Raw genomic sequence first — 24,114 nt, 5'->3', positions numbered from 1 at the left:
AATTAAGAATGATGTATTTGTACACTCCCAGTCAAATCTCAGTTGAATTCAGTAAGCATTTCCATACCTATAATGGGCCATCTATTGTATTAAATTCTGGCAATACAAAGACCAAAAAAATATAATTCCTTTACTAGAGGAGCTCAGATTACATGGGAGATAAATAACTGTACACGGCAAATTTAATGTAAAATCTATGGAGAGTTATTCCCAGGGGTAGGGCACAAGATGGACAATTTATTAACAGTAGAGCAAGGATCCTAGAAAGTACAATGGGAGTATTGGAGGAAAAGTGGAATACTTTCATGAGAAGGATGAGCCTGATACACGGATAATTATAAGAAAGCAGGGAGTGATGGCTAGGGAAGGTTGGCTTTGGCAGACAGTTGCTTAAAAGCCTATAGAAGGTCTTTAAATTTAAAACAGAAATACAGTGTGGTGACAATTCATAATCAATCCTTTCTCTTTAGATTATTCCTCCCAACAGTAAACATCAGTATGTCATTGTTATTTCAGCCTCTGAATCACATTCACAAAATCTCATAATTAAAGATATGAGAGGCCAGGGAACAGGACTTCTGAGCCACGGACCAAAAACTAGCTATTTACTCTGTGATTTTCTATCCTGAATTGGCCACCATTCTTAGACCAAGGATCTCTCAAGTACCTCTACCTCAAGATAAACTCTAGTGGAGCAGCCCTAACTGATTATTGAAGAATAGGTATCTCAGACCAGTTGGTTCTCAGAACTCCATGGATAACCCGACTACCACTGAGCATTTTCCTTCCATAAACATTCCCAGAGACTGGCCATTTATTCTGCTGCCATACAATATGCTCTATTTCCCAGCTTTTGTTTGGAGACTGAAAATCAAATTAACAGCACCATGTCTATTATTATGATGGAGACACAATCTACCTCAGTGGGATTCCATTCAGTATTACAGCGATCCGGAGGCATAACTTGCCAGGTCAAAAACTTCCTTTCCTAACTACCATTCCCTGCACTCTCATGTTCACCCTTCTCAAACCGTTCCTTTGCATATTTATTCCACTCTATCCAACTATTTATGACTTCTTGAACTCATACTCTATTATTAGCTAACTGTCCTTCATATTAAACCCATGCCCTTTCCTTGGAAATTCTCATATGTTTCAATCAATCAACAAGTATTTATAAAGTACCTACTATGAGCCAGAACCTTGCTTCGTTCTGGGAGTACAAAGAAAGGCAAAAACCGGCCACTGCTCTCAAGGACTTCAGTCTAATAAATGGGACAACGTACAGCATTCCCCTTGCCTAAGGGACAGCTAATGGAAATTGTCACTTGGGAGATGATACAGTATTATGTATGAGCAACAGCAAGGAGGCTGATTTTCTTTGTCCACGTTCTTTTTCTTCTTCCCTGCCAGCCCTCAAATGTAATTCTGAGACATTTCTAATGGTTTCATACAGTTCCTCATATGGTAGAGTACTATGACATGTGAGTCAATAGCCCCTTATTGTTTGAAGCCTAACTCAGTCTTTAACTTTATGATCCTTAAGAATTATTTGGATTTTCATCCATAATTTCTTTATCTGTAAAATAGAAATAAGCACTCAAGGAGCTATTATGAAAAAAAATGATGTATATAAAATGCTTTGCAAAACTTAAATTGCTATTTAAATTTTAATTATATGGTGTGCCTTTAAGATCATTCACAATTTCTGGATACTCTTGAATGTATAAATGTCCTTTCTAAGGGGCCCAAAACTGAGCACAATATACTGTATGTTTTTCACATTCAAGTAACAGGGCCAGTTGTGAGTCCAATCAGCTGGAAATATCTTGAAGAGATCTGGAGAGGATCAAGCATCCCAATCATGTCTAGCTACTCATAGTCTTCTCGGCTGTCTCCATTTCCTACTCAAGGGGCAAGGACAGTCCATATTAACTGAATGTAAGAAAGTGTTTAGACACAAATATGTAACATATGTTAATGAGTAAAATGAATGGATGTTCTTAATGCCTGCAGACAAATTTGCCATCCTAAATATTATTGACAATTGGTGGGATAGATTTAAATGAATTTATTCAAAACTTATTGTTCATGTATCTTATTCAAAAAGAACTGCATAGATAGAAGGGAGAGGGAGGCTCTGAGTAGCAATGTAGATTTTTAAAAAGCTGCTCAGAACTAAGTACGGGAACAAGGCATTTTGGTGAACAGAAATAGAGGCAAGAACAAGGATTGTTGCGTATGTGATGGCAGAATAAGTATTTTCTGACTGCTCCAGGGGCCATTGCCTGGTCCCTCTTCCTGCTCAGAGGTCTCCCTATTCCCTGAGATACTAACAACATTAAAGAATATTACATAAACTTAGTAAAGCATTGGCCAGGTTTGAGATGACTGACTCCAATTTTGAAAGAAGTCTACTGTAGCTAAAATGCTATCAAACAACATCATATGCTATAGAGAAATCTTTCATGAAAGGAAGTCAATGCAGCAAACTTCATTGCTTATTTTAAGAAATTGCTATGGCCACCTCATACTTCCAAAAACACCATCCCGATCAGTCTGCAGGTATCAGTATCGAGGCAAAACCTTCTATATCAATGAAGGCTCAGATGATAGAATTTTCAAGCAATAAAGTAATTTTAATTAAGGCATGTATGTTGTTTTTAGACATAATAGTATTGTACACTTAATAGACTACAACATGGTGTGAATGTGACTCTTATATGCACTGGGAAACAAAAAAATTCATGTGACTTGCTTAATTGTCATATTTGTTTCATTTCAGTAGCCTGCGACCTTACCTGCAATACCTCTGAGGTATGTGTCTATACCATGACTGCAGTACTAAATGAAAACAACCTTCAGAATTCTAAATAATGCAATGATCACATTTCCAGAGGAAAGCACAAACATAACTCTATATGCAAAGAACAATATATGTGTGTGTGTGTGTGTGTGTATGTGTATGAAAGATTACATACATTTTTGAGTCTGCCACCTTTCAGACGGTGGGTATCATTCTTTATCATTCATACTCTTGAGTTATATATGGTGATTACATGGATCAGAGTTGTTAAAACTTTCAAAGTTGTTTTTCTTTACATTACTGTTGTTATTGCTTAAATTGTTCTCCTGGTCCTCACTTTACTTCATCAGCTTATACAAACCTTCCCAGATATCTCTGAAATCAAAACTTTCCTCATTTCTTATGAAATAATAATATTCAGTTACATTCATGTACCATAATTTTTCCAGCCATTCCCTAATTGATGGGAACCCCTCATTTAAAATGCTTTTTAAAAATGCTTCATTGATTGTTTTTTTTTTCTTTTCCTTATTGGGGAGAATACCATTGCCTTCCCTCCTTCAACAGCCACCCTGGTAAGAGAATAGACAGGGCTGGCCTTATTTCTCCCTGCAAATCCTTGAAGATTTTGAGTTTCTCTATCTGCTTATCTATTTATCCACTACTATTGTGTTTCTTTCTCTTTTACCTTTTATTTTTCAAAATTATTGTTTTTCACTTAATTTTTTTTACTGCTCTCTCTCCCCACTGAAAAAGAAAACTCTTATAAAGAAATAGGCAAAAACAAAAAAAAATCACACTATAAATTAGCAATATTCCAGTTTTATTTCATAATATTCCCTTTCATACCCTCTGTGTTTCAGCCAGATTAAGTCAGTAGATATTTCTAATGCTGACCTGCATCTTTCATCTTCTTCCATTTACATCAGCCAATCTTCTAGGCCTGGAATGCTGTTCCTACTCCTTCTTACCTCTTAAAAATAATTATTTTATTTCAGGGATCAATTTAGTTTCTGCTTCCTCCATGAAATCTATCACACATTGCTTTTAGTATTTCTAAGAATAGTTTGGGATTCTCAGGTTAGAAATATTTTATCTGGGATTCAGTAGCAATGATGACTTCTGTTGCTGATCCATGCTACTATGGAAGTTCCCTGTTATCTCTCATGTTTATAAACTGGCTTGAAGGCATACAGGTTAGGTAGATGCTTTTACCCTTCTTTTTTATTCAAACTACATTCTGTTAGCTGATATCCAAAAATCTTGTCAATAACTTTGTTTGTTTGTTTGTTTGTTTGTTTTTTCAGAAAACTCTTATCTCCAACAGATTTTTAAATGTATTCTTTTAGTTGATCACTTAGGAGGCATACACTCATTCAGCTTTTTCTCGTTTCTTCTGTCTTTCCTCATTTCTTATTCCTGTACTTTTATCAGAACTCAATTCTACCCTGACTCTGATAGGTCAGAAAGTTAGCAAGCATTTATTAAGCACCTGCTCTGTGCCAGGCACTGTGCTGAGAGCTGGGGATACAAAGAAAAAAAAAGCACTTGCTTTACCTTGCATGGAATCTGACATCACTTTGTGCTCATTTCCAGCATATGGTACCTCACCATTTACTGCATCATTTCCTGCTTTGCTTTCTTGTTTCTTTTGTATATTTTCTACCACCATTAAAATGTAAGCTTCTTGAGGGCTGCAATTTTCTTGTTTGTTTGTATTTGTATCCTCTGTGATTATCACAGTGCCTAAAATATAGTAAATATTTAATGCTCTATCCGATGACAGATTCATTCATATATTTAATATTAATATTTTTTCTGTATAGTAATTTATATAGCTCTTTAAGTTTAAAAACTACTTTCATTTCATTCGACCTTACAGAATTAGGTAAAACCATTATGCTCATTTTTGTAGATGAGGAATATGAGGTATTAAAAGTGCCAGGGAACTATAGTGAGGATCATACATGACCTAGCAGAGGAGATCTTAGAATACAATATTCCAGAAGGCAAAGGAGATGGGCATACAATCAATAACAACTGTAAAAATCAGTACTGTCGTATGGGGAGTGGATCTTTAATAGATGGAAAATGAATTTTAGGGATTTCTGACATAAAGTCTAAAAGTATGTAAGAATTTTGAAACAAAAACACAAGAGTCCAGAGAAGCCTAAAGTAATTAGAAATAGCTGTATAATGATACAGTGCCAATATTCTCATGGGATAAACGAGTATCCCTTTAGAAACTTTAATGCTTCAAAGGATATTAAAGGCATTAAGAAGAAAGACAGAGTTCTTGGGGGTGGGTTAGTTTTGATGAAAAGGGGAAAGAAAATGAAGAGTAAAAGGAGAATGTACTAGGAAGGAGAGGAGATAAGAAAAGGGTTATACTTTATTTTCTCATAATTAGAGTACATGATGGGAAGAGTATACAAACATAAAAAGGGATAGATAGAGGGAATGGGTAGCGGGGGGAAAAGAGTTGAACATATATACACACACCTATATAGTTTTATGTAGAAATACATTAAACACAAGAATAAAAAAATAGAGGAAGGAGAGTTGAGGGAGACAATACCAGAGCAAAAATATTAATAAACTGAACCTGATGGTTATGGGGAGAAATGGGAAAGGAAAGAAATAGAATTTAAACAATGACTGGACAAATTGTGGTTTATAGATATAATGGAATATTACTGTGTTGTAAATAATGGTGGGAGATAAATTCTGAGAAACCTGAGTAGTAAGTGTGGAACACAAGTCTTTTTCTTTTTCTTGATTAATAGTATTTTATTTTTCCAAATCTGTGCAAAGTCAGTTTCCAACATTCACTTTTGTAAAACTTTGTCTTCCAAAATTTTCCTCAACTTTCCCTTCCCCAAGAACAAGCAATCTGATATAGATTAAATATGTGCAGTCTTTTCAAACATATTTCTGCATATGTCATGTTGCGTAAAAAACAGGCCAGAAAGAAAAAAAATCCCACAAACAAAAAACAAAAGATGAAAATATTATTCAATCTCTATAGTTGTCTCTTTGGCTGCAGATGCTCTTTCCACCCCAAGTCTATTGGAATTGCCTTGAATCCCCACATTATTGAGAAGAGCCCAATCCATTACAGTTGAACATCACATAATCTTGTTACTGTGTACAATGCTCTTCTGATTCTGCTCACTTCAGTCAGCATCAATTCATGTAGGTCTTTCCAGACTTTTCTGAAATCAGCCTAGCTTGCTCATCATTTCTTATAGAACAGTAATATGCCATTACCCTCATATGTCATAACTTTTTTAGCCATTACCCAATTGATGGCCTCCCACTCACTCTACAGTTCTTTGATATTACAAAAGAGCTGCTACAAACATTTTTGCACATATGAGTCCTTTTTCCTTTTTTATTATCTCTTTGGAATACAGACCTAGTAGTGAGGCTAATGGATTAAAGAATATGCAGTTTTATAGCCCTTTGGGCATAGTGTAACACCAAGTCTTACAAAAATGAATGTTGCTACCTGCCAACTAGGGAAGGGGATGGGGATAAGGAGGGGGAAATTTGGAACAAAAGGTTATACAAGGGTCAGTGTTGGAAAAATTATCCATGTATATGCTTTGTAAATAAAAGGCTTTAATAAAAAATTGAATGTTGAAAACTACCTTTACATGTATTTGGAAAATAAAAATACTATTGAAAATAAAAAACAATTTAATGAAACAAAACCAAAAAATTAATTATGATTCTAATAAATATTTATATAGCACTGTTAAGTTTTTGCAAAAAGTTTTTATATACGGTACATATTTACTTTTCTTGTTTTGGGGCTTGAGGTACTTTGGGGTAAAGGTTGACATATAACTTCACTCAGGTAACTTATGCAACCCAACAGGAAATAGTCTTTATTGATATAGAAATATGTAATAAGAGTCTTATATACCTTTCATTCCCACTTAATGGTAAATAGCAAGATGCTTTGTATTTCCAGATAATTTTATTGGATGAGAAAGCATTTTTGAGTTACATATATCAAGGGTCTAAAGAGGGTATGAACAATTCTTAAATTAAATCAGCGAATAAATCAAGATATAAGCTAGGTATGAAAAGAATGAAGAGATATTACTCAGGAAATGTGTTGTGGTTGAGAATCAGGCATGCCCTATGAAGCGTGGATAAAATAGTGAGCCATTCCAAGAACAAACCAACCTAGTGCTGACACAGCTCCAGCCAAGCCTCTAAGAGGGAATTACTTGGGGTAGGAAAGAGTTTGATTTTTTTTCTCTCCTTCCCCCATTAAATGATCTCATAATCTTGGAAAAGTCAACAGATTTGGACTTGTCATCAGCATTGATAGCACAGCACTGGTTGATGATACCATCTACATCAGGATCTTACAACTTAAGAAATGGCAGCTGCGTAATTCTGCAAGGGCCCTGACTTTGACCTTTGGAGGTAAACAGAGAGCTATATCAAAGCATAAAGAGTATGAAGGAAGAAAAGGACTTTGAATAACTAGGAGTTAAGAGTTATCCTTTATATCTTCAACATAAAGAAGATCCAACTCACTTCCAGTTGATCAATGATGGACAGAAACAACTACACCCAGAGATGGAACACTGGGAAGTGAATGTAAACTGTTAGCACTACTGTCTATCTACCCAGGTTACTTACACCTTCAGAATCTAATACTTAACGTGCAACAAGAAAATGGGATTTACACACATATATTGTATCTAGGTTATACTGTAACACATGTAAAATGTATGAGATTGCCTGTCATCTAGGGGAGGGAGTAGAGGGAGGGAGGGGAAAATTTGGAAAAATGAATACAAGGGATAATGTTATTAAAAAAATTACTCATTGAAATGAGCAGAACCAGAAGTACACTTCAACAACAAAACTGTATGAGGATGTATTCTGATTGAAGTGGAAATCTTCAACATAAAGAAGATCCAACTCACTTCCAGTTGATCAATGATGGACAGAGGTAGCTACACCCAGAGAAGAAACACTGGGAAGTGAATGTAAATTGTTAGCACTAATATCTGTCTGCCCAGGTTGCTTATACCTTCGGATTCTAATGTTTATTGTGCAACAAGAAAATGATATTCACACACACAAAAAAAAATTACTCATGCATATGTACTGTCAAAAAAATTTTTATAATTATAAAATTAATTTAAAAAAAGAAAAAAAAGTTATCCTTTAGCCACATGTGCTCTCTAAGAATTCACTCTCCCTGGGAACTTTGTGTGTACAAAGAGAGTGTCATAGATTTGGATGGAGGGTAAATACATTTTACACCATAGTAAATAACTCCTTTCTAAAAGCTAATTAAGTAGTACATTGGTAATCAGTGGGATAGGGGCACACTGGATATGGGTTTATGAACAGCAGTAAAATCGCCTATCCTCTTTCAGGGTTACCGTTAGAACCTTGAGGAGAGGGGTAGTCAAAGCTAGCCTCTGGAGCCTTAATTCTAAATTCCAGTGGAAGTTGGGGAAAGGAGCCCAAGAGGTGCTACAAACATAAAACCGGAGGTTGAGACTACGGAAATACATGTTATGCAATCTCATATCAATTAAACATGAGCAGTTCTTCTAAATGTATGTACATATTTGTCATGCTACACACAAAAGATGAAGTGAAAAAAATACAGGCAAACAACAAAAAAGGTGAAAATAACTGTTATGATGCATATTCAATCCCTCTGGTCCTCTTTCTGGGTTCAGATTGCTCTCTCCTTCACAAGTCTATTGGAATATGCCACATCCTTCAGAATTGATCATCACACAATCCTTTTGTTGCTGTGTACAATTGTTCTGCTCACTTCATTTAGCATCAGTTCATGTATTTCTAGGCTTTTCTAAAAACAGCCTACAATATGAAGATTCTTATTTGTAGTAATGCTTTAATAGAGTGGAAATGTAGGCCCTTTATATTGCAGAAATTTCAGTTAAAATTCATTTGTGACTTCTAATAATGTGGGAGGAACAGAACTTGTGAAGAAGATTTGAAAATTGTAAGAAGGTCAGAGAATAAATTTGAGCAGGAAAAAGTGAGGAGTAGTTTGAGCAAAAGAAAAAGTTGGATTAGAGAAGCCAAGAAAGAATAAAAACAGGAGAGAATAAAGTTAAGATATTTATCTTAATTTTATTAAGATATTTATTTTAACTTTGGTTAACTTTTGGTTTAACTTAACTTAGGTTGGTAAGAGAAAATAGGAGGTTAGCAGGTTAGGTTTTGTTCTCCTGGCATTAAAACAAAGGGAGTAGAGACAGTATGCAGTAACAGATAAAGAAAAGTGTCAGAGTCCCACATCCAGCATATATTAACATTATAGACAGCTCTAAATATAAATTGCAGAGCAGTTGCCAGCCTGCATTTGGGGAGGAAATTTCCCATATCAATGAAGTTACATGGATCTAGTTTTAACCACCAATAAACCATTATCCTCCTACCGCCTTCCCCCCCCCCCAAAAAAAAAAAAAATCAAGCTTCCATGGCTGGAAATCCTATCTTTTGAAAATAGCTTTTCCTGTTCCCCAACTTCTCTAAGGTGACCTTTTAACATATCTTCTCTATATTTAGTGATTTGTGGTCTCACCCATATTAGACCCTGAGCACCTTGAGGACAAGAATGGTTTCTGGCCTTTTTGCTTAGCCCACGGCCTGGCAGAATCCTTGATCCGTGTGCCTCGCTGCCTAAGATTTTTGGACAGTACCACAAGGAAGTCAGGGGCTGAGGGTCTCCCTTGCCAAAAGCACTGAGGGCAGAACTTGGCAGTCACCTGAAGAGTGGCTGAAGCTGTATATCTATCTACCACAGTAAAGTGACTAGGCTGTCTCCTAGGGGAGCATTGGAAAACATTCTTCTCTCTGGTCTCCAAGGTCAGTCAATTTTTTATGGTGCAAAGGGAAGTAGCTCCACAAGACCTCTGGTATAAACAGTAGGATGCTGGCCAAGTCACCTACCCTTCCTGGGCCTTTGTTTGCTCATCTGTAAAATGAGAAGGTTGGACTAGATGGCATGTAAAACCCCTAATAGCTCTACATCTGTAGTCCTGTGAAGGGCTTTGTGGTGAAAACCAGAAAAAAGTCCTCAACCCATGGGGAAACCTGACCTGGGGTAAGGAGGTTGGAAGGATGTGCCTGGAAGGCACAAATGGAAAAATGACCCTCATTGGGATTAAGTGCAGATAGGAAACTGGAGCTGGGCCCACCAAAGACTTAGAAACAACTCATTTTTCTGGGTGTGATAAGGCTATTGTACTTTTTTCCCACTCTAGATGTGGCGTTGGCCAAGAAAGAAGGAACCAAGTGTCTATTATATACTTACTGTATGCCAGGCCTTATAGGAAAGGAGAAGGGGGAAATCCCCAGTGTTTGGAGCTCCAAAAGGCAGGAACATGTTAGGAACAGAATGAAAAAAAGCTAGCCTGGCCCCTGGCACAAAATGGACCTCTAGGAGAAGCTTAGCACTGGGAGAAGGGATGGCCCTTGTGGAGGAGTGAGCCTCTGGGGTAGGAGGCCTTTTAGGAAGAGGAGGACCCTGGTGCTGCAGGTAGCTCCCTGGATGGGCTAGCAGTAGAACCGGCATGTCAAGGGCACGAAAAGGAGGCAAAGAAGGGTGGCTTCCCTCCCTCCTCTGATAAGGTTATCTCTTCCTTAGAGGAGACAGAGCTATTGGTTTATTTGCAGGACAAGATCCCCTTGCATTACAGATATTCCTTAAATTGGAAAAAATTGCAAAAAATTTCCAAAAGTGTGTTTATAACATGGTACAGGTGTAATAATAGACATAATCTTTTTCATGTTAAAGTTTAACTGTACTGATTTGTGATTTTGAAAATTATGAAGTTATACTTGTAAATATTTCTTCTTTCATCATCTTAGTTTTAACATATAGTTGCAAAGGAAAGCATAGATTCCCCTTCCTTTCCCCCAAAAGAAAGTTTTTTTTTTAAAGTATGCTTCAGTTTGTATTCAGACAGTCAATTCCTTGTCTGGATATGTCATCATTAGTACTTCAGAATAGTCTTGGATCATTGCATTGCAGAGAAAAGCAGTCATTCACAGCTGATCACCCCACAACTTTGCTTTTACTATGTATACTGTACATTTCATTTTGCTGGAGCTCATGGAGGACTTTTCCAGGTTTTTCTGAAAGCATCCTGCTCATCATTTCTTATAAAACAGTTATATTCCTTCATAATCACAGACCACATTCCCCAGTTGATGGGCGATGGGCTTCCTCTCAATTTCCAATTCTATGCCCTGAGAAAAGTGCTGCTACAAATATTTTTATACATATATGTTCTTTAACTTTTTTAAAAAAATCTCCTTTGAGATTCATGCCTAGTAGTGGTATTGTTCAAAGGTGAAAGGATATGCATGATTTTGTAACCTTTTGGGCATGGATCATATCTTTTGAACAGTTTATCAATTAGGGCATGGCTCTTATTTTTTATAAATTGGACTCAGTTCCCTTTATGTTTGAGAAATGAGGGCTTTATCAGAGAAATTTGTTTCAAAATTCTTTTCATAATTACTATTGCTAACTGTATTTTCCCCTGTTTAGGTAAATATTAAGTCTTTAACAGAAGAATTCAACTTCAAGTTAGATTCTCAGATCCTTTTTTAAGATTCTAAAGCCTGCTGTTAGCAATATTTATGTCAGGGACAGAGTTTAGATATAGATAGTAACAGCAAAGAGTATTTAAAAACTGAAATCGGAGGCTTCAAGTTATAAGTAATATTTAAGAGGTTGTGTACTAAATTGTATTGAGATAAAATTTGTAAACAAATTTTAACAAGAACATCCAAGAATTTCTACAAGGCATATGGAACTAGAAAAGGAAAAATATTAATGAGTAGACCAATTCAGAGCTTCCCTGAGGACTTCCAAGAGATTTCCCAGGGGAGACAATTATGTGGGATATCTCAAATTCAGGATGAAATGTGTTGATAAAATGGACATTGGGAATGGGCTAATTACTGGGATACTAGGAGAATTAATGTTGTTAATGAACATTACTGTGTTACTTGGTTTTGTTACATCATATCCATGTTTGCTGAATTTTATTAGTTGCCTTGGGACATGTAAATCTCTTTTGTAAATTTAGTGCATGGTTTAAAATATGCTTACCATAGTTTGTCCCATGATTAATCAATCTTGTTATTCTTTTTCAACTTTGCATTAGTTCCTGGGTAAAAAAGCCTGTTTTAAACTTACAATGGACAAGAAAACTTGTTAATGTGCTTTACTGTTGATGATTGATAAAGATCTTATAGGATTAGATCATAGATAAGTGATCTGTGGCATGTATATATGTATACATACACATATATTACCAAAGGGGGAATTGAAAAAATTAAAATTGATTGAATCATTTATTTTATCTATTTACAAATAATTGCTTTTGTCATATAACTGCTCAAGTCATAGTTCTTTGTCTCTGAACTGAGTTCAGAGTTCAGCTGGCCTGTAATGTTTAAAATTCCACCTCTCTTGTTTAAGGAAATTAACTGACCTTGGAAAATGTGTGAACTGAAAAGGAGTTTGGCTCTGAAATCTTGACTCCCTCAAGCTACCAAGGAGTCTAGTTTGCTGTCCAGAAATTGGAGCCATTGTCTGGCCCCTGCTCTTAGACCGTGAGTACTTCTTAATTTCATGAGAGAAGGGAGGCAGTCGTTGCTAGCTTCCATGACCAGACTGTGAACCCATCACATTGTTCCCTGTGCCCCAGTTCTGTGAGCAGCCATGTTTCTCTAAATTCCATGGTGTCATCTATGCTGTTCTGTTCTTCTGTATCCTCCTCATCATCTCTAAAAGGGGAGCTGTTCTTTTGCTTGGGGTCTTTGACATAAATGGAGGCAATCCATTGACCCAACTATTGACAAAGTAATATGCCTCAGCGAATATTATTTTGCTCAGAAATTTGCCTCAGTTTATCTTTTTGTTAAATTCATAGACATAACATGAAAAATAGTGCAAAAACAAAAGAATTTGTAACGACTTAATGATCAAAGAATACACCAGTGATGATTAGGGCTCCTGATAGAGTGAGGTAGTGGATTGAGATTGCAGGATGAGAAATAATTTTTGGGACATGATCAGGTAGAAATGAAGGAATTTGTTTTCTTTGACTGCCTTTTTTTTCCCTCCATTGCAGTATGGGATAGAAGGAAAGAAAATTGATTTTTGTTCATTAAAAAAGTAAAGCAAAACTCTTTGGTAATGTTTTAAAATATAAAAGTAGATGAAGATAAGAAAAGTAATAGCTAGAATTAGTATGACACTTTATAGTTTTTATATAATTTTAGAACTGTTCTTTCATTTTATCCTCAACAATGGCAAAGGCTATTATCTCCATTTTTCAGATGAGGAAATTGAGACTGGTAGCCTTTAAGTTACTGGATCAGGGTCACACAGCCAGTAAGTGTTTAAGGATTTGAAATCATATGTTCCCAACCATGGATCTAGTACTACATGTATTAACTGATGCTAAATGAAGTGAGCAGAACCAGGAGAACAATGCACACAGTAACAGCAAGATTATGTGATGACCAACTTTTATAGACTTAGCTCTTCTCAGCAATGCAGTGATCCAAGATAATTCCAGCAGACTTGGAATGGAAAATGCTGTCCTCATCCAGAGAGAGAACTGTGGAGACTGAATGTGGATCAGAGCATACTTTTTTCACTTTTTTCTTTCTCATGTGTTTTTCCCCTTTTGTTCTGATTTTTCTTGCACAACATGACAAATACAGAACCATGTTAAAAAGGATTGTACATGTATAACCTTTATTATTTGCTGTCTTGAGGAACTGTAAAGGAAGGAGTAAAAATTTGGAAAGCAAAATCTTATAAAATTGATATTGAAAACTATTTTTACATGTATTTAGAAAAATAAGATACTTGAGAAAAAATAAAAATAAACAGGTAGCAAAAGCAACACCACCACCATCACCACCAAGTTTGTGTGGTATTGGAATTAGTCTTTTAAATATTTGGTAGAATTTGCTTTTAAATTCACTTGGGACTAAGGAATAAATTCTAAACTTTTTTTTTCCTTTCCTGAGGCAATTGGGATTAAGTGATTTGCTCAGGGTCACACAGCTAGAAAGTGTTAAGTGCCTGAGACCAGATTTGAACTCAGGTCCTCCTGACTTCAGAACTGGTGCTCTCTCCACTGTGCCACCTAGCTGCCTCCCCAATTCTAAACTTCTTAAGAGAGACCTTAGGGGGGTCCTTGCATCAATTTTTCTGACCACCTTATAAGTGCTTGCCCAAAAGTTGTATCTCCAAATGCTTTCATTGATAAAGGAAAGAAAGAACTTTAGAATTGATTGAACAACACAGGATACTGCCACAGGACCACCCAGTGTGGCGTGCCTTATTAGAGAAGGGACTCTAGGAGTGAAGTAAACTTGAATTAGTCCAAAGGAAACTTGAAATATGCAAAGTTAGAGAAGGCCCCCAAATGTTCATGTGGACTATTTGTGTCCAACCTCTGGCAGAGCATCCTAAGCTTGTATTGTGGTGATCGATCAGCCACAGTTGGACACATGGTAACTTGACTAATGAACTGATATCACTTTGGTCATCTCTGAGAATAAAGAACAGCAACCAATCAACCAATTGCCCAGATTTTTATTTGTTTTAAATTTTTACTTTAAAGATTGTTTATTAAACATATTTATTGTTATAATTGGTGAAAGATGGACTTAATATTTCTAATTTTCTCAGTTTCTTTTGATTTTATTCCCTAGTAAATGGCCAAATTGTCTACCAAATTGTCTCATGCAGATGAGAAAGATATATTTTTTCTATTCCCATTTCATATACTTTAGTTCTTTCATCTTAAAATTTTATTCATGTTCTTTGTTTAGATCCCATCTAGTTCTGAGAGTTACATTGAATCCCTTTCTGCTAATATTTTTATTAGCTATTTCTCCCTGTAATTCTTAATTGTTCCTTTAAGAATTAGGTACTATCTCATTTGATAGATTTATTATTAGTATTAACATTAATTCATTGTCTTTGGTAACTTTTAGCAAGATGTATTTTTCCTGTTAATCTCTTCTAATCAGGTCTATTTTTGCTTTGAGATCAAAATCACTACTCTTATCTTTTTTACTTCAGTTGAAGCACAATATATTTTACTCCATCTCCTTATTTTAAGCATATTTATCTATTTCAAATGTATTTCTTATAAACAACATATTGGTCCAGGATTGTGGTTTCTAATCCATTTTGCTATTTTCTTCCATTTTATTAATGAGTTCATTCCTTTTATACCCTTATGATTTCTAATTGTATATATCTGAACATCCTATACTCTTATGCTTTTCTTTCTCCTTCCCCTTAAAGAGATAGTTATGCTTCTGACTAATCCCTTCCTTAATCTATTGTTTTTTTCTCTCTCATCCTCCCTATTGCCTTTAGCCCCTTTGCCCCTTGTATCTATTTATAGAGGGAAATGTATTTCTGTACCCCATTGTGTTATGTCTTTATGTGTATCCTTTGGGCAAATAGATGACTCAGTATACTTAGTTATGAAAGATCAGCTTCACATTTACAAGATGAGGGAAGTATGACCAGATGGCAATTCATGTAAAAACAACCTGTTGGTTTTACTAGACTGTGAGCTCAATGTTGTCAGAGGTGAGATAGAACAATCTCTCTTCCTCTCTCTCCCAGAGCTTTAGGTCCCACCAAGAGGTGCATTGTATCTTTCCCTTATTAGAACACATTTGGAGTAGTTTCGCTATAGGCATGAAGCTTTGGGAAGGGCATCAGTAACCTCGAGAGCATCCTGAGAAGGAAGACTCGAAAAAGGACATTAAACGACATTAAATTCACATCATTTGAGATTAAGTTGTGGAGACTAGGGATGTTCATCCTGAGGAAGAAAAAATGTAGGAGAGACAATAGCTATTTTAAGGTATATTTCAAATGTTGGTGTATGGAAGACTGATAGAAGAAAGAACAAAATTCAGTTTGACTTGAAGATATGCCCCCCTGGCGCCATGAGCTATCCAGAAGTAGAATAAATTATCTCAACAAACAGATGTGTTTCCTCCATTATTAAACATCTTCAAGCAAAGGCCAAATGACTACTTTTTGTTCTGACCTAGGTGGTCTTAGAATCCCTCCTATTATGTAACCCATACTTACAGCATTTAAAATATTCTTGTGGAACTGGAAACTGAGTGGATGCCCATCAGGTGGAGAATGGCTGAATAAGTTATGGGATATGAATGTGATGGAATATTATTGTTCTGTAAGAAACGACCAGCAGGATGATTTCAGAAAGGCCTGGAGAGACTGACAGGAACTGGTGCTGAGTGCAATGAGCAGGACCAGGAGATCATTGTATACTTCAACAACAATATTATATGATAATCAATTCTGATGGATGTGGCTCTTTCTAGCAATGAGATAATTCAGAGCAGTTCCAATGATCTTGTGATCAAAAGAGGCATCTATACCCAGAGGATTGTGGGAACTGAGTATGGTTCACAACATAACATTCTCACTCTTTTTGTTGTTGTTTGCTTACATTTTATTTTCTTCATCATTTTCTTTTCTGGTTTGATTTGATTTTTCTTGTACAGCAAAATAATTGTATAAATATGTTTGCATATGTTGAATTTAACATTTCTTCCATGTTTACCATATTGAACTACTTGCCATCTAGGGGAAAGGGGTGGAAAAAGGGGAGGGCGAACTGAACACAAGGTTTTGCAAGAGCTAATTATCTGTGTTTTGAAAAATAGGAAGCTTTAAAAAAATATATTCTTGTGGGTTGATCCAATTTTCCTTTGGGTGATAATGATCAATTTTTATAACTCTGGGCTCTCAGTTGCAATAATTGTAGTAATAACTTTTCATCTGTTATAGATTCCATGAAAGAGAGAACTCTGGGATTTAAGAACTATAATATTACCCCTGGGTAAGTCAAGTTAATTGTTGTTAACTGGAGTAGCTGATGAAATCTCAGGAGAGAAGAGTGACTGGCAGGAGAAGGTATTGACTAAGAAAAGGTAAACTCCTTAAATCATATCCCCAGGATACAGAGAAGGCCCAGCAGAATTTCAGCTCCAACCCTTGGGAGAGGAGCTAGCTGGGGCCCCTCGCCAGGCTGCCCTCTTCTACTCTGGGGGCTTCACGTTGTGCTTCTCCACAGATGACTCTCAGAACTCCAGATTTGTCCTTTTCCAGAATTTCATGTCTCCAGCTCCAGGTCCTTGATAGCTACAGTCATCCGGATGTCCAGACAAAAGCTCAATCCCAAATGCCCCAACCTCCTTTGGTGCAGCTGCTTAGATTTGATCCCTCGGCCTGAGCATCTCTTCTCCTCAGTCCGTCATCACAGCCTCATTTCAGTCTTCCCCAAGTCTACTAGATCCAACCATCTTTAAATGGCCCCATAACTGTGTGATGTTCCTCAGTCTGCTGTGAAAGTTTAGGGTTCATCTCTGCCCTGACGCTGCAGTCTCCTCAGTTCCCAAAGCCTTTGTCAGAACCATCCCAGGTCACAAAAATGATCGCTCCACTTCCTGCTTAAACCCCTCGTGGTTCTCTATTGCCTCAGAGTTAGCTGGGCATTCGAGGCTCCCACAACTTAGTACCCACCTCCCTTTTCAGCACTCCCTTTCATTATTTCCCTTCACCTATTCTCCAGCCCAAATGGCCATCCTCCAGTTTTATTCTAGCCTGTCTGTATGTTTACATTCTTATTTGTGATTTTGATATTCTCCTCCTCTCAATCTTATTCAAATCCTTTTATCCCTTCAAGGCCCCAGCTCCTGGACATCTCCTGAAGAGAAAGGACTTCCTTATTTCTTTTTGTATAAACTTAGCACAGCATAGCACCTGAGACTTGGGAAGCATTTAATTAATAATGGTTTTTTTCATTCATTCTCTCAGTTTCAACTTTGAAGTTGGGACTCCAGGAATACTTGTCCTCTTGAGATGAGCCCGGCCAACAAGACGACCATAACATGAAACATTCTCCATGGATTGAGGATCACTCGGATAGGGATCTCCAAGCCCCAGCTTTACATTTCCACAAACAGTGTGCTTGGTTAGAGATATACAAGAGTATACAAGCAGGCCTTTTTTTTTTTTTTTTTTTTTTTTTTTTTGAGGAAATGTCTTTTTAAGACATGAAATTCAGGTATAGTTGATGCCATTTGACAGTAGAAGCACAGAGGCAGTGAGTAATTCATTAAAACAACCTGCGTGGAATCATGAAAACATAAAATAAGGGCTTTCACATGTTTAACATCGGCACCTAGACTATACCCGCTTCACCCAAAATGTTAATATAAAAAATATTGATTAAAAGCCTGGATCATCTCAATCTCACTCTCTTTTGTTACACACACACGAGCTCGCACACTCATGTGCGTGACTGCTTGAATGCAAGTTACAAACTAAAACCAATACAGGGGAAATCAGGATTGTGATTGGGACGATCCTTAGGGTAAATGGATCTTCCTTTTAAGGTTTGCACTCATCTTATTGGAGTCCTATAACAAGCCCATGAGGCAGGTTCCACGAATATTATTATGCTTATGTTACAGATAAGGGAACTGTACTTCTCAAACGCATCTGTGGTTTCACAGCTGGTAAGTGTTTAAATGAATAAGAATTTGAATCCAGGTCTTCTTGACCCCATTCTAGTACTGTACTCATGATGACATCCATTAGAACTAAGAATATAAAGAAACTAACATGGCACTGATAAAGTGTTGGTCTGAACATTTCAATTTGTAATGATCGACAGCAGCACAACTTGGGCACGGAGTCTCTGATAATGGTATTGTGGTTTCAGGTCTGTTACTAGCTGGAGGATTTCACAAGTCATGGAATAGCTCTGGGCCTCAGTTTATTCATCTGTAAAATGGACAAATTGGTCTTCGTTTCATGTTTTCATAAGGAAACTTTATAAATTCAAACATCCCCAGGATTTTTGTTCAATTTAATTAAACTTCAAACATTAGTATCTAGTGCAATACAACTTGTTTAAAAGTTCATCTCATCACCTGATTCAGAAGGAATCAAATGACACAGGGGTCCATTTTCCCCAACTTTCTTCCCCTTGTCCCCTGATCAGGTGCTGACATATTCCCCTACCAGACTGTACCATTGGTCCTTCTGCATGCCCTTCAGATCCTCTTGACCATCCCCATGACCTGCTGATGCTCCCTCAAGATGCTTCCCTGGATCTCGGCCCTTCTGAGTTTTTTGAGCTCCTTGAAAGGAGGGACTTTTCTTTTTGTAGCCACCAGGTAACACATGTTTTTGTATTCATTTCTACTCTCTGACAAATTACTGTTAAGGAGGATAGGAGCAGGGACCTGGAATGGTAACCCTGGTTATCTTTCACCCTTGTTTTTCTTTAAGTCCCAAGGTCAACTGGGGAAGATCCACAGTCCCTCTCCTGTCTTGTGTAGTATTAACCAGTATTTGAATGAACAATTTCAGTGCTTACCTCACAGGAGGGACTAGGCTCAGGGCTACAGATGCACACCTCTGGCCTTGAGGAGCTTGTATTGTGAGAGAAGATTACAGCAAGCACCAGAGACTTGTTCTTTTGGATTGAGAAGTCACAGCGATGGCAAGAGTAGCAATAGGCTGACATTTTGCACCTAATGCCAGGTTTATTTCTGTGCTGATTGTGGAGCAGGGGAGTGTGGGGTGAGGGAAGTAACGGCAAAAAGGCAGCTAGAATGGCGTACAACAGTAGGCCCAATCGTCTCATTCTGCCTTCTAGTAATTCCTTGTCCTTACAAAATGCTCTGTGACATTCAAAATCTGTAACCCAATCCTACAAAGCTGGGAAAATGTTGGATGGGTTTTAATGGAATAGATTGATTTTTAAGGGCCAAGACTATGGGATATCTACCCATAGAAGTTTTAAACTAACTTGGGGGTGAAACTGAAGCTTGGCCAAAACTACCCTTAGCCCTGAAATGGCTAGAATACTATTAGTATTGCTACATTGATTTCTATAGATCGAATAGTTCCAGGGAGGAGATTAGGAAAAATGTGTCCAAACCAGGCAAACTGATGAATATACCATAAAACACATGATCATAGAATATGTAAACATTTATTTAAATAATAAAGCAATAAAAAAAACTCGGGCAGAAGGGAGAGGGGGAGAAGGCCACTGGGCTTTCAACTAGGAACAAATCCTACTATAGACTTTTAAAAACCTTTTGACAAGATTCCTCAGCAAGAGAGATGAAAAATCCTATCACTGTGGTCTTCACCATTTTGTTGTAAAGGATGCTTATAAAATAATCCACGTGAGCTAAAAGAAAAGCTTGTACAGATATAAGAAGTGGCAGCTGCAATTTAGTGGAGGCAAATTGTGATTAAATGTTTAGAGAAAAATTCCCAATTATACTTAGTTATCATTAGAACCCAGGAAAGAAAGCAGGCCACCATGCAGACATGTCCCTTCAGACACTTGGCTCGCCTAAAAAACCAGAATGGGATGAAAGGAGCTCATAAAAGAGAAAGCTCAGCAATAAGCAGAGGGGTTGACTGTTAGGGTAACTCTGAAAACTCGGACTGCTCCTTGAAACTCAGGGTGAAAAGGACAGAAAGGATCACATTGCCAGAAATCCCACCAAACAGTCCAAGATGGAGGGTGGGATGGCTGCCAGGAGCAAAGCAATCTAATTAAACGAAATAAAAATAGCAGGGATGACACGAGGGAAGGAGGAGGGAATGACTGCAGCTGGAGAAGGCCAAGGAGTAAAAGAAAATTACCTGCATTTCTTAGAAATATAGAATGATTGAGCCAGTCACCTTGTACAGGAAACTCCAGAAGGAAAACTCCAAAAAAATTCAGGTACTAAAGAGACTAAGTCAAGATCACACATGATGTAGAAACCCTCACTGTAAATAATGTTATCTTTGAAGGTAATGGATACTAATTTAGTGAGTGAAACCAAAAGGGGAGAAATGGGCTCTCAATGAAATAGAGGATTTCCAAGCATTTCTGATAAAAAAAAACCAGAGCTACATAGAAACTCTGAAGTTTCCCTGCATAAAAACTCTGAAGAAACCCAGGAGTTAAAAAAAAACATAAATGGTAAACTTAAGGGAATAAATGAGGAAAAACTGCTTCAAGTCCAATATGGGGAGAGGATAGCTGTGTTCCATCATCATCAGTGATCACAACAGAATTAAACAAAGCCTGGGAACAATTCTCTTTGAATTTGATGATCTTGAAAGAAAAATGGAAGAGAAGGGAACAGGGAACATACTGGGAGGAGGCTAAGAGGGAACAAAAAGGGTTAGGGAAAACTGGCTCATAATCAGGGGGCACAAGTCCAAGTGAACAAGGAAGAAGGGATGGAGAGGAGGCAGCTGAAACTCTCACCTGAGAGGCAGGAGGAATATATGTACACACATACACACACACTTGGTTACAGAAAATTATTCAATAGGGAAACAGGAGGGAAAGCAGAATTAAAGCTAAAGAGAGATTTTATTCAAGAGGGAAGAGAGAACAGGAAGGAAGATGGAGAGGGATCAATTCTAGGCCAAATCAATTTTAAATCAAATTCTAAAAAAAATACATTTTTTTTGAGGTGGCAAAGAATGGGAATCTGGGGAGGAGCCAGTCAATTGGGGAATGAGGGAGCAAATTAGGAATAGAGTGGAACACTTGTGCCTTAAGAAGTGATAGAGGGAATGGTTTCAGAGAAAGGAAGACCTGTCTGAACTGAGGCAGAATGAACAGAACCATTTATCCAATAATACGCTAAAAACAGATAATTTTGAAAGACTTAGGAACTCTGTTCATCTTAATGGCCAAGTGCTATTCCAGACAACTAAGGAGGAAACAAACTACAGAGCATTTAATAGGTGAAAGACTCAAGTGTGGGATGAGTCAAATTGTATATGTATATGTATGTGTGTGTGTGTGTGTGTATATATATATATATTTTAAAACATGGCCAAAGAGGTAATCTGTTTTTGCTTAAATACGTGTTTTTGCTGAATCTTGTCTTTCTTTTGTTCGATATTAGTGTTGAGATGGGAGGGAGAGGGAAAGGATTTTTGCTTACTGAAAAAACATTTTCCCTAAACATCTTCATGAAGCAGTTATTTTGGTTTTGCTATAGGTCAGATTCCAAAACAAAATGATTACAATGGGGACGAGATAGTCATATAGCTGCCTCTTTCCCCTATGTATTACCATTATATTTAAAACAAGTTTCTTGTCTGCAGCAAGGACATTCACTCCAAAGTCTGACATAACTGAGTTTTATTATTCAGGCCCTGAGAGCACTCGCTCGCAGCCATGAAGAGACTTTTTTCCCCACTTTTTTTCCCCACTAACTCTGCTCTCATGGGAATCTCTGCCCGGGATGTCTTCATATCTTACGCGAATACTTGGTTTTCTTCAAAACAACAACAACAACAAACAAAAAAACAAAACAACAAAAAACAAAAAAAATGTCCCCCAGTGCAGCACTCAAGGAAGATGATGATCACAGGATGGCCGACCAGCAACCCAGCATCACTGCAGGCTGCGGGAGCAGAACGGCCCCCAGGACACCAAGTCCCCACAGTTTTTGGGCCCTCTTCTCTGCCAAGCGATTCCCCCTTGTGTCGCTCCTCCTCTGTTAGGGCCTTTGACCGTCAGCTTGGATTCTGGAGTAAGAAGGTGGATTTTTAGTCAGAGTCTGAACTCTCATTGGACTTAGATTTGTGCTTCCTTTTCTTTTTCTTCTTCTTCTTCTTCTCCTTCTTCCTCTTCTTATGTTTTTCCTTTTTCTTCTTTCTCTTATGCTTTTCCTTACATTCTGAGGAGCTGGAAGTACTGCTATCTTCATCTGAGGTAGAATCCTCTAGCAGCTTCTTTAACTGTTGTATCCTAAACATACAAAACTTAGGTTAAAAAACCAAGTCTTTCTAGAGGATGCAGCTCGTGCTACCTCAGAGCACCCAGAAATCACAGATCTGGTTCACACCCGTTATTTACCAAAGCCTAGTGTTGAATCAGCATTCAATCAAAAAATTTATCATAATTAAAAAAAAAAAAGAAGAAACTTGAATCATTTGTGGCTTATGGAAGAACCTCAAATTTTCTGGTTACTTGCAAAGTAAGCAGCTAACCAATGCATATCTAGCCATTCATTTTCAAATTAGCAATATCATAAGCTTTAGATGCAGGCCGAGGCCCTTGAACAGCTATCATATGGGGCTCTGGTCAAGATGGCTGGCTCATTGAAGGGAGGAGGGTAAGTAGCGGGTTCCCAGAAATCTCTTTTAGCAGAGCTACTAGACCACATAATAATGACTAAGAAGTCCAGGGAGAAATTATAGTAATTCCAAACAAAGATTCTGCCAGAAGCTCCTGGGCAAGTGTCCCTCCCCATAACCATCTGCCTCTTCCCCAAACCAGGGGGACCAGGGAGGAGACTGACACACAGCCTGCAAGGTTTGATAAGAGTGCGAGGCAACAAGAGCCAAGACTCCTCTGAGAAAGCAGGGACGTTCCAGGGAGCCAAAGCTGAGAGGGACGAGGGCGACTCCCCAGGCCGAGGGCTCTGAGGGGCGGATGGGCCTGAGGTGTTGGGAGAGCGCTGTCAAGACCTGGTACTTTGAATTTCAAAGATTTAGGAGACATAAGTCTAGAAAGTGGCTTGCTTGTTTAGAACCCAGGAGACCTAGGGCAAGATCAAGCGGATCTGAACACCTCACCACAAAGCAGCAGAAGGCAGAGCTTCGTTGACACAAAACCCCAACTTAGGAATTAAAGCTGAAAACAGGAGAAAATCAGAGTACTGACAAGTATAAGAAGTGACCCGAAACCTAGAGACTCCCCCCAAAAAAGCATAAGTAGGATGGCAAGCAAGGAAAGAATGGATTTTCCAGAAATAATGTATACAGAAGACATGAAATAAGTTCTGTATTAAAGAATTAGGAGAATAAAAGTATTAACACCAAAATTGGCATATCATAGTTAAAAAACATAATATCTCAAGACAAGAACAGGCCAAATAGAAAGCAGTGGCTCCATAAGGTAGCAAGCTGAACAAAATCAAAAGATTGGTGGGAAAATGCAAGAAACCTGATATTTAAGTCAGGCGACTTGGAAAATAGGTCAAGGAGAGGTCATTGAAGAATCGGTGTATTCTCTGGAAACAGAGCCTCAAAAACAAAAAAAAAAAGATGTGAACATTCAGGAAATCCCCAATGAAAACTGCTCAGAATTTATTAGAAGTAGAAGGCAAAGTCAAGTTAGAAAGAATATGCAAATCGTCTCTTGGAA

At 37.6% G+C, this 24,114-nt stretch overlaps 1 protein-coding gene across 8 annotated transcripts in view; it reads right to left on the bottom strand.

Moving 5' to 3' along the window:
• RP9 (RP9 pre-mRNA splicing factor) overlaps positions 1 to 24,114 on the bottom strand; it is a 57,406-nt gene that overhangs the window by 9,171 nt on the left and 24,121 nt on the right. For 3 of the 8 annotated variants that reach the window (XM_074284324.1, XM_074284327.1, XM_074284323.1), the window contains one exon: positions 22,085 to 22,713. The exons of 1 other annotated variant lie outside the window; for it this stretch is intronic. In XM_074284324.1, the coding sequence (XP_074140425.1) occupies positions 22,512 to 22,713 (202 nt within the window). In that variant the 3' untranslated portion in view covers positions 22,085 to 22,511. Of the gene's footprint in view, positions 1 to 17,682; positions 18,708 to 22,084; positions 22,714 to 24,114 lie in introns of those variants that run through there. 4 more of the 8 variants (XM_074284328.1, XM_074284326.1, XR_012485034.1 and 1 more) reach the window with 3 other exon arrangements.

The sequence above is a fragment of the Sminthopsis crassicaudata genome, chromosome 1, assembly GCF_048593235.1.
Source record: "Sminthopsis crassicaudata isolate SCR6 chromosome 1, ASM4859323v1, whole genome shotgun sequence".
Taxonomy (NCBI): domain Eukaryota; kingdom Metazoa; phylum Chordata; class Mammalia; order Dasyuromorphia; family Dasyuridae; genus Sminthopsis; species Sminthopsis crassicaudata.
This window is presented reverse-complemented; position numbering and strand designations above follow the sequence as displayed.